The sequence below is a fragment of the Aristolochia californica genome, unplaced genomic scaffold (assembly GCF_029961685.1).
Source record: "Aristolochia californica isolate CCGP_79_NKW_82.1479 unplaced genomic scaffold, dmAriCali1.0.hap1 SCAF_14, whole genome shotgun sequence".
NCBI classification, from domain to species: domain Eukaryota; kingdom Viridiplantae; phylum Streptophyta; class Magnoliopsida; order Piperales; family Aristolochiaceae; genus Aristolochia; species Aristolochia californica.
Genome location: NW_027181815.1, coordinates 319,721 through 330,323, shown reverse-complemented (window position 1 = coordinate 330,323; position 10,603 = coordinate 319,721). Strand labels below are relative to the sequence as shown.

Genomic DNA, 10,603 nt, shown 5'->3' with positions numbered 1-10,603 from the left:
CGTTGATCCGGCAGCTTTCGGTGGCTGGGCCCAGGGGTTGGGCTGTCGCTGATACGCATAACGTATCAATTGATTTTGATACGGGAATATATGGGCCCATTAGGGTCTGTAGCTGAAATAGCCCATTAGGGTACCAATAAGAGAGTATTGAAGCCCAACATGAAAACTCGTGGGCTCTTGTTGACCCAAAAACTTTTGCTCTTTAAGTTTTTTTTCTTAAATTAGTAATGCAAATAGTTATTATTATATTTTTATTCTCTTTCTGGCATTTCCAATACATATTTTTGAAATATAAAATAAATATTTATTTATACATAATAAAATAAATGTTCATATTTTTTATTTAATACCAAGAACGTTTGAGAGGCTAAGCTTACCCGAGAGACCGACATTTGCGGAACTCTCACCAGTGGCATCGCTCCTCCCGGTGGCTCTTCCGTAAACCCTAGATTTGTCTTCAGCATCCTAATTCCCTAATTTTCCTACACCGGATTAGGATTCATGACTACAATCAGCCTCCGGAAGGGCAACACCCGTCTCCCGCCGGAAGTAAATCGCGCCCTCTACGTCCGCAACCTTCCTTTCAACATCTCCAGCGAAGAAATGTATGATATCTTCGGGAAGTACGGAGCAATACGCCAGATACGCATAGGCAACAGCAAGGATACCAAGGGCACCGCCTTTGTGGCTTATGAGGACATATATGACGCGAAGACTGCCGTCGACCATTTGTCCGGTTTTAATGTCGCTAATCGGTACTTGATCGTGTTGTACTATCAGCAGGCGAAGATGAGCAAGAAGGTCGATCAGAAGAAAAAGGAAGATGAGATTGCTAAGATGCAGGAGAAATACGGTGTATCAACCAAAGATAAGTAAATTTTTTCTTTCGTTTTCAGGGCATTGGAAACTTTTGCGTGTTGTTGGGAGTTTAATCACGTGATATGACTTGAGCATTCCGCGGAGTATGGGATGTGTACTGACTTGTCCTATGTAATTCCAGGGGTGATATCAGACTATGTCTGTGTAGAATTTATAGGTTAGAGTTGTACCTGCTGAAAAGATTAAGTATAGTACTGTTTCCTGGTGACTGAAGTTCGTTTTTTCTCTTTCAAACTAAGTTTTGTGGTGCTAATCGAAAAAAAAAAAAAAAAAGAGTAATAATAATAGTTGTGCTGGGTAATGGAAGTTTAGTGTTATTAATGGGTAAGACTGGTCTGAGTGCATAACTGGTGTTCTTGAAGGAAGATTCAATTCAGGTTTTTACATAAAGGTTCTCGTGTTATATAACATTAAGTGGTAATAACTTTTCCGGAGAAGTAGAGGAAGTTTTTTTTATTTTTTATTTTTTATAAAGATGTATTTATATTAACAAGAGAAAATTTACAAATGAAGAGGGAGTAGATCCCTAGCAACAAGAGATTGCAAGGATGCTTCCTGCTTGGCTAACACATCTGCTACTGAATTTGCAGATCTCGGAAGAGAAGTAGAGGAAGTGAAGCTCAGTAAGCTTTTAATTCGCATTTTATGAACGCTGTTTTTGTTTTTATGGTATTTATGAACGCTGGTTATACACACATTCAAATATGTCACATACCCTTGAGACTTGAACCCAAGGTTCTATACCTCATATTAGGAAGCCTTTATTGAGTCAAAGATCCCATCTCTCGAATTGTATTTACTTAAAAATATAGAGTAACTGTAAAGAAGAGCAAATGAATCATTGTATTTCTTAATGTTAACATACTTATGTTCCAATGTTTGGCCAGATATGCTTAAGATTCACCAACTGAGCTTCTGGCTTCATAATTTTGTCAATGGTGACAGGTTGGTTTTTCAATTACAATCTATTTGTTTGGAAGGGTATGTGGACTGGTGTTGTGGCTCCAGGAAGACAATGAAGATTGTATCTTTTGTCATTTTTAGAAAGTGAATCAACGTGCGCGCCCTATTGTCAATGCATTTCTACTGAAAATGATTTTTGACAGTGAGGTTACCTTCTTTCTAGAAATCAATTTCTGTTTAATGTAAGCAGGGAAGTGCCTTCACCTTCATCTTCTATGTAGACCCTTAATTGTCAGGATTCATCAGGAGGTTTGGGTTTTCCTCGAACCCCCGTATCTTTATCTTATGCTCATGGATTGGGAGCTCCACAATGTGATGGAGGGGAAGGAAATCCCTATAAATAGGGTGCATCCTCAATATGGACAGGTGGATTAGGAAAGCAGATGCAATGAAAGGAAATCAGAGGTATGCTTTCCTATTCTTAACCAGCCAGGTTAAGAATAGGATGTAGGGGAAGGAAAGCCCATATCTATGAATAGGGAGTATCCTCAGTATGAACAGGTGGAGAAGGTAAGCAGATGCAATGAAAGGAAAATAGGAGGAATGCTATCCTATTCTTAATCAGACAGATAATTATTAAGCATGAGGCTTATAAAACAGTGATGAAAGAGAAAAGAACAGATCTTAACTTCTTTGGATCCTGAAATTTGAAAGGCATTATGATCGAAAGAGAATGGTTTCTTTGTATTGGGGCTTGCAGTGTTCTGATCAGTTATATGGCTTTTTTTTTTTTTTTTTTTTTATCTCCCTTCAAACTTTAAAATAGTTTGAACTTTTTCTTGTTATTAACAAATTACAGTCCCCGGAACAACTTAAATTTGTAACGATGGTTTCTTGAAGGAAAGTAGGGTAGGATTAACTATGCATGCCCAATCTCTGCAAGTCTAGTAGTAATTAACTCTATTCCTTTTACTATCTAGTTTTGCAAAGACAAAGATTTTGATTGCAGTATGAAATAGGGCTTGCCATTGCCCTTATGCAACCTTCTTCCCATTTCATCATCTTGTTCTCCTCACATTATTTGTCACAGTTGGATTGGGTTATGGGCTCCTAAATGAAAACACTGCAGGACTAGTCAAACAATGTGCTACAATATGGGAATTATTAGCTATTACACATTTTGAAAGAACCACTCTGTGAAAAGCTTTCAAGACTAAAAAATAGTTTTTGAAGTCAGATAATATGTTATGTTTTTAAACAGTGAAGAAGCATAACTGGATCGTGGACTTGCATGACTTTGTGTATGAATACAGATTATATAATGATCATTGATCCCGAATATAATATGTGAGACTTCAGGGCATCTGAAGAGTTTGAAACTTCCTGTTAGGTAAGAGTGATTTGTATGAAAAGTACAGGTCATTGGAATTGATCGCAAGATTTTTGTTGATTCTTATCTCTTCAGATTTTGGAAGAGGTGCAGATGTTTTGTGGGTATATAATAGTTCCACTCTCTGACTTAAATGCATGGTTTCTTTCATCTGTTTCAACCACTGCATATAGGGTGATGACCATGTTCCCAACTCACTTCATAATTGGGTTCCTTCTCAAGAAATTTGCTTGTGAACCTGTTTTGAGCAGTTCCACCTAGTAATGCTTTCTGTCCATCATTAAACAAGTTATGGATGAAGGACATGTTAGTTGTATCAGTTTCTGTAATGATTTGTTGATTGAGATCTCATGTCGTTTGCCCATTAAGTCTCTAATCAGATTCAGGTGCGTCTCTAAAGCATGGTGCAGTTTAATTTCTAACTACTACAAGAAGGCAAGAAGTCTGCATGGTGCAGTTTAATTTCTAACTACTACAAGAAGGCAAGAAGTCTGCATGGTGCAGTTTAATTTCTAATTACTACAAGAAGGCAAGAAGTCTGGAGTCTATCACACTTCTCTTTCTCCAGATTATTGAATTTGATGAAAGCCGCCATTTGCAGAGGATTTAGTACAACCATGCCTCTTTATCAAATGAAGTAGTTTGTGACAGAAGCAACAACAGCATAGGGATAAGAGTAGTATAACTATAGTTGTGAGCCTACAGTCTATTCTGATTTCATTTTTGTTCATTTGCTGCAACGGGTTGCTTCTTTGCCTCATCTTCTATGTATGTAACTCTCTCAGGAATAGTAATGCAACAAATAGTTATTATTTTAATCTCTTATCTAATCTAATTTTTAAATATCACATAAATATTTAATTTATTAAAGACCCACACGTGCTTTTATTAATTATAATTAATTAGGGGACGGATAGAACCCCCAAAAAAAAAAAAAATCAGGGTCTCTCCCTGCCCTGCTACTGTTAACATGAAGATAAGGAAATTGTTCTACTTACAGGGATGTTGTCTGGTAAAAAAACGTCCGCGTAGATTGTCTTCCGTTTAACTCTCTCATTAAAAAAGGAAGGAGAAGGAAGCTATCTCCAACGGAAAAAGCTGGTTTCAAAGTCCGACCAAATTAGCGTGGAACCACCAACCTACGTCCATGAGGTCCATGAGATGGGTCTAGGAACCGAATACCTGTTTCAAAATCTAGAACTCATCAAGTTAACTCAGGGTTTAGGGTTTAACCTACGACTTTGATAAGTTAAATCGATTTTAAAAAAGAGAGGGGTTGATTGGGGTCAAACTCGCCTATTTTATTTTGGACTAGTAAGTGTAATTTGCCCCGAGTCAAACTGAGTCTTATTTAATTCGGGTGATCCGAGTTTGAAGTTGTGAACACGTGTCATTCTTGCTCATGTGCGCCGAGTCAAAGGCACGATGGCAATTTTAAAGCCTTGGATGATACAGTGCCTCAGAAAGTCCGTACTCAGAATCCGCGAGGAGTGACACGTTCCTCCGATTTTATCTGATGCGCACGGCGCCCTTGGCGCACCACCGATGCTTCCCCCCACCCGACTGTTGTACTCGGTTCCCTTGGTTTGCGTCCTCCCTCTCCCCTCTCGTGTAGTAGTCCCACTCAGTGCAAAGACATTGCCAATCTCCTCATTCCCTCCAGTCTGAGAAGGTACGTACGCTCGAGAAAGTCTCAGCCCTTCTTTCTTCTTTTCATTTTGTATTTCGTATACGCGCCTTGTCGGTTAGTCACGGGTTCTGAGTCGATGGGGAAGAACACGGACGGAAAATCTTTGCGACATTATGATTCCTTACAAACGACCGTGTTTTGTTTTACAACTTTTTATGTGTCTTCACGTTAAAAAGGTTTCCATCGAAGCTCATTTCCATCTTCATGAAATATCTTCGTGCTTTTTTCTGTCACATGAAGTGTTGTTTTCTTTCAGAGGTAAAGAATGGGGTTTTTTTGTGCATATAAGAAACGGAAATCCTTTTGCCAGAGTTGTTTCTTTTATTTCTGAAGTGTTCTTTCTTATTCATCTACATTGTATCTCTCTTTCTTCTATGGTATGTGCCTTTTATTCTTCTCTATAGTGGGAGCTCCTTTCTGATATACCCTGCCTATAGGTGTTTTCCCCCTGGTTGCTGTCCTACATTTTCGAGGAAATTGATCATTGACGTTTTTTTTCCTCCAGGATAGAGATACTACCTTGTTGAAGAGTGGTCTGCACGTAAAACTCCTTCATATTGACGAAGGATGTGTTGACTACTCGAAAGCTCCTTTGGGTTTTCCGGGATAACAATGGGTACTTCTTCGCGAACAAAGCACAAGGGTATTAATGTTTCTGCAGGAGGCCTAGTTTGGGTTAAGCGTCGTAATGGGTCCTGGTGGCCGGGCAGGATATTGGGCTTGGATGAGCTGCCTGAAATGTGCCCTCGTTCACCAAGATTGGAGACTCCGGTAAAGCTACTGGGAAGAAAGGACGCAATCGTGTACGTGTAACTAATGTTCTTCGCATTGCTCTTTAAGAATGAAGTCAAAAATATTCTTTGACTCATCCTCATCTTCTCTCTTTTCCAATAGACTCATTTTTGGGAGCTTTGATGGAGGGAATTTGATGGTTAATAAAAAAGGAAATTTAATTTTAGATGGATCGGTTGTTTTTCCATCCTGTTTTTGTGACCAACAGGCTTCTTATGTTTTGCTTGTGTTATTGTTGCAGACTTAAATTTCTACCATTGGTTTTCTACGCCATACTAATGAGCACTCAGGGACCATTTTTGCATTTGTGCCACTATAGGAAATAAATTTAAAACTAATTGTAGTGTTTGCGCTTACATTGGAGACAAAAGAGAACAAGTTATTTGCTAGAAGTAAGGAGAAGTGCCAAAATGAGAAATAAAAAGTAAAACTTATAGTTTGATGCTGCTTCGGTCCAGAAAATTAAGACAGATGGCAGAGAGGAGAGGAGATGATGCCTAAGGCACTACTATAAGACAAGGTACAGGTGAGAGGGGTGAGTTGCGAAGGATTTACTTAGTGGATCTATAGGTTTATTTTTCACATTGTTTCCTATTGGAGCAATCGGAACTTCATTTTTTATCCTCTTTAATTTCTTGTGGCACAAGAAGAATTGGGGTGATTTTTTTTGGAAAAAGAAATAATTGGGTTGAAAATTTTCTCATCTCTTAAACCGACAAATGTTGGAAATTTTAGTCAAATAGATAAATTTTCTCTTACACCTTTTTCCCATGGTTTGCTATGATAACACCCCTGCAAAATTCTTTTGTTATTTGGACTAAAAAAGAAAAAGAGTCATGTGAATGAGTTGGCTATTAGGGCCTCTTTCTTGTGGATTTCACTGTTTATCAAAATCCTTGTGAAACATCTGTGCGGATTTGGATTTGGAAGATTTAAATATTTTAGGTCATAATCATCTCACAACAGCTGCACACAGAAGCAACATTGAACTCACTTTTGACTTTAAAACAACTACTCATTATCAAAGGCCCAGGATTCAAATCTCGTATTTGAAGCCTATTGTAACTAATCTCACACAATCTGAGATAATTTTTTGAGGAAAAATATTTAAGATAATTACGTAACAAATTCGAACAATGGATTCCAGATTCATAACACACCTTTAAACTTTGATGCAACACTAGTGAGGTGTTAAACCTGTCCTTTTGGACCACTTGGTGAAGGTGTCAGGTCTATTGCATCATAGAATGCTCTTCTCTCCTTTTTATGAGTTCTTTTTTCTTGGTGATTACTCTTGAACAAAAGAATAAGTTGGCACAGTATTTGGTATTTGTTTTCCACTAGAACAGCCTGTTTGTCCATGCCTCAGTTATTTCTCAAGCATGTCGCAAAATGTGCTGTCATTCTGGTTATTGAAACAATGCATCTTTTTGGTTTGACTATAAATTGTAGTCACATTGAACTACTGGACTATAGCAAAAGTTATTCAGCTTCCAATGCTCTTGATAAAGATTTGTTCATGGGTTTCTTTGACTGTGATGGTTGATATTTGGTACTATCAAGTTACTCTGTTGCTGTGTAACTCTGAAGTTTTCTGTTAGAATGAGTTGATCTTTTTGTTATTTGGGATTGAACCTAACTCAATTATTGTTTGAGGACATGACCCATAAATTCGTCATTGTTAAAATGTGCTAGTGTAGTTCTGTGAGTCTTCCAGCTTTTATCCTTATATGCTATTTTAGATTGCACTGTGCACCCATTATATAATCCGTGTAGATTTCACCATTGACATCCAAATTTCCCTGCCCTCCAGGGTTTGGTATAATCTTGAAAAGTCCAGGTGTGTGAAGGCATTTCGCTGTGGGGACTTTGATGAGTGCATAAAAAATGCTAAGGCATCTGCTAGCCAATGTACCAAGGTGGCTGTTAAATATGCCTCCAGAAACGATGCCATTCTCCATGCGCTCAAGATTGAAAATGCACATGGATCTAATTGCAGTCATCAATTTTGTTTGAGAGAGGGTGATATAATAGGAAAAGTTACAGTAGAGAGCTGTTCGACACAAGATTTTACTCAATCTACCATATCTTTTGAAACAGTGCATCCTACAAATGGTTCAAGGGAAGATGGCTTCATGCAGAAAAAGAGAAGAAAGACGCCAAATGATTCTGAAGATGATGGAAATGAAGGGTCAAAGCGGATGAGGGATCTGGATGATATAGGGTTGAGGTTGGTCCCAATTCAGAACTCTGGTGAGCACCCAGAGGTAGTTTTCTCTGACGGATCTGACATTTGTGATAGCTTGTCTAACAGCAGTCCTGTAAATAGTACTAAAGGTTCTTCCGTATACCTGAGGAGAAGATATTCAAATGTAGGCTACCATGTCCATGAGAGATTGAAAAGGAAAAGCCGTTGTCGGTCTATTTCCAAAGTTTTGGAGAGTACATCTATGGTGGATTTTAGTGCTTTGGGTAATGAAGATATCATGGATGTTAAAGTTAGTGTAGAATCTTTGGATTCAGTGAAGACAAACTTTTCAAGGGTTATCAATACCAATTCTGATTCCACAGGGACGTCTTGTCAGAAGGATATAGTCTCATCAAATGTTTCTGAAGACACTGCTAATGGTGAAAAAGATGTTACAGTATTCCATGGTAGTCCTGAATTGAAGGATAATGTGTCTTCTGGGTTGGATATTCATGACACTGGTTGCTATCATATGCCATCTGTCCTCAAAGATGACCAAACCGAAGGTAAACTTTGAAATGTTGGATTTGAAATGTTGTCTGTTGTCTTCATCCAGTCAATGGACAAGACAACAATATATTGCCTTTTCTGGCTTTTGATGGAATCTTGGAAATTCAATTTGCTTCTCTGGGGACATTCATCCAATAGATTTACGAAATATGTTCATGTGGTACAAATGTTGAATTGTTAAATCGAATATGCTAACACACTATGGCAAAATATTCTTATTAAAAAGTTGAAATAATTTGACTGCTGCGCTTCAGTTGTGCATGTAATGCAAATACTTTCAATAATCTGATGGATAAGATACTTTATTGGATGGACCTGCTTATTGGCCAGCTGCACTGTAATCCAATGTGGGAAGGGCAATCATTTTCATTGTGCTGTTATATAGGATTACCTCGTTGCAGAGATAGCAACTATAGGAAAATTGTCAGAGACCACTTCATCATGATACTCTTGAGAGTTGTTAAATCCTATTGACCATTCTGTCTTTTATTTTTACTTTTTCATACTTTATATTCATTTTCTTGTGCTGATTCACATAGAGAGCTCCATTCTGGTGCAGGATCAGACAAAGTCTGTAGTAGTAAAATGGCATTCATGCAATCAAACAGTGAAGCACACGCTATGTGCTCTGCCAGTGTTACATATCATGATTGTGTGGAAGGAAGAATAGAGAGAGATACTTCGAAGCAGCAGCGTAGAGAGAAGAGGAATCCACAACTATTTGGCAAAGACATTGATTTTGAGAAAAGGACTGCTAAATTCAAAGATTATTTGATGAATGCTGACGTTTTGTTACATGGGTCTATCGTGTCTGATGGCTGGAGCCAACTGAGAAATGAGGCCATCCACTGGAAAAAACTAAATGCTGTGGCACAATCTTTATCTAGAAATGAGGACTCGCAGCTCACTACTGGCATTCTTCCCAGTCAACACTCTCATAGTACAACTTACTTTCCTCTCACAGGTTACCTATTTGATGTTTATCTGGAAGTGCAGGCGACCTACAAGGGTGATTATGTGCCACTTGTTTCTGTTACGAGCAAATTAAATGGTAAAGCCATTGTGGGCCGCCCAATCACAGTGGATGTTTTGGAAGATGGGTTCTGCGATAACTTAATGACTAGCATAGACTTGTGGCCCAGAACTAGCAGTTGTGAGCTTTATAACCTGCAAAGAACAGAATCTTTGGAGCCACTAATTGATGTTGTAGTGCAGACTCACCAATGTGGGTATCTACCTCAGACAAAGATGGAAGCTAAAGTATGTAATCCCACTCATTTATCAGTTGGTTTGGGGAGATTGTCAAAGTTCAGAAAATGTACAAACCTGCCCAAGAAGACTCGTAAACTATCATCGATTGCTGTGGAAGGCGAACCCAGAGAACAAGAGAGAAAAGTAGCATTGATGGATAATTGGAATTCACTAGATACTGCCTGTGTGCCACTGAAGGTTGTTTTTAGAAGGATTAATGAAGCATTTGGCTGCTAACTGCCGTAGCTGATATCTTAACTGACTCTAGGCTTTTGAGGGGCTTCTCAAATGAAATGATATCTTTTTTGCATCTTCTCGGTAGGATTGCTTGAGCTTTTAATTCTGGGACTACCCATTTAGTTTTGTACATTCTGTTCTCAAAGTAGAAACCAAGTCTCGCGTCCATCCATGGCTAGTTTTGACTTCGGGGAAACAGGTTTTGTAGAGGTGGACAGTGTGAGGAGAATCTGCAAGCCGTTGATAATCAAAAGGGGTCATCTTCAGTTCTTCTTATGGCTCTGTGTATGATGTAATTTTTCTTTTTGAGATGTACAGAGGATGCCACTATCTCTAACCACTATAGAAACAGATAATTAGTTGCAGTTAACCGTTTGTATGCTTTGACCCAGCTTTGAAAGGAATGCTTCAGTGAATTGAGAAGGAATGATAAAAAAACAGGATCATTAAACATCGAGATTAATGGATTAATGAACCACCTATTGAACCAGGTCAGTTGGATTTTATTGTCAATTGGCCCATTGTTAGTGTTATCAAACGCATTTAAAAATGACAATAGGGGGAGGAGGCAACCTTCCCCTCCAACCTCTCTGTAGCTGTAAGGCCTAAGAGAATGGGAGAGAGAAGGGTGCCACCTCCATTTCCTTCTTAATTAATCTGGCTTGGGTTTAATAAAGGGTGGAAGGCCAGATCAAATGCCCAA

The 10,603-nt window shown here is 38.5% G+C and overlaps 2 protein-coding genes across 3 annotated transcripts; both read left to right on the top strand.

Moving 5' to 3' along the window:
• Positions 1-371: 371 nt before the first annotated feature.
• LOC137950566 (splicing factor 3B subunit 6-like protein) lies at positions 372-3,959 on the top strand. The gene has a single exon (XM_068797111.1). The coding sequence runs from the start codon at positions 502-504 to the stop codon at positions 874-876; it is 375 nt and encodes a 124-aa protein (XP_068653212.1). The 5' UTR covers positions 372-501; the 3' UTR covers positions 877-3,959.
• A 767-nt stretch (positions 3,960-4,726) lies between these two features.
• On the top strand, positions 4,727-10,318 carry LOC137950521 (uncharacterized protein At1g51745-like). 2 transcript variants are annotated; one of them, XM_068797038.1, is made up of 4 exons: positions 4,727-4,844; positions 5,368-5,665; positions 7,468-8,408; positions 8,978-10,318. In XM_068797038.1, the coding sequence occupies exons 2-4, from the start codon at positions 5,475-5,477 to the stop codon at positions 9,898-9,900; spliced, it is 2,055 nt and encodes a 684-aa protein (XP_068653139.1). In that variant the 5' UTR covers positions 4,727-4,844; positions 5,368-5,474; the 3' UTR covers positions 9,901-10,318. The 2 variants fall into 2 exon arrangements, with proteins under 2 accessions (XP_068653139.1, XP_068653138.1); XM_068797037.1 differs by having other exon boundaries at positions 8,972-10,318.
• The last annotated feature ends 285 nt before the right edge of the window (positions 10,319-10,603 follow it).

Excerpts from the sequence above, each read along its gene's own strand:
- LOC137950566 (XM_068797111.1), top strand. The coding sequence starts at position 502 with ATGACTACAATCAGCCTCCGGAAGGGCAACACCCGTCTCCCGCCGGAA.
- LOC137950521 (XM_068797037.1), top strand. The coding sequence starts at position 5,475 with ATGGGTACTTCTTCGCGAACAAAGCACAAGGGTATTAATGTTTCTGCA. Across the intron at positions 5,666-7,467 it reads GGAAGAAAGGACGCAATCGT|GGTTTGGTATAATCTTGAAA; the intron begins GTACGTGTAACT and ends CCTGCCCTCCAG. Across the intron at positions 8,409-8,971 it reads CAAAGATGACCAAACCGAAG|GATCAGACAAAGTCTGTAGT; the intron begins GTAAACTTTGAA and ends ATTCTGGTGCAG.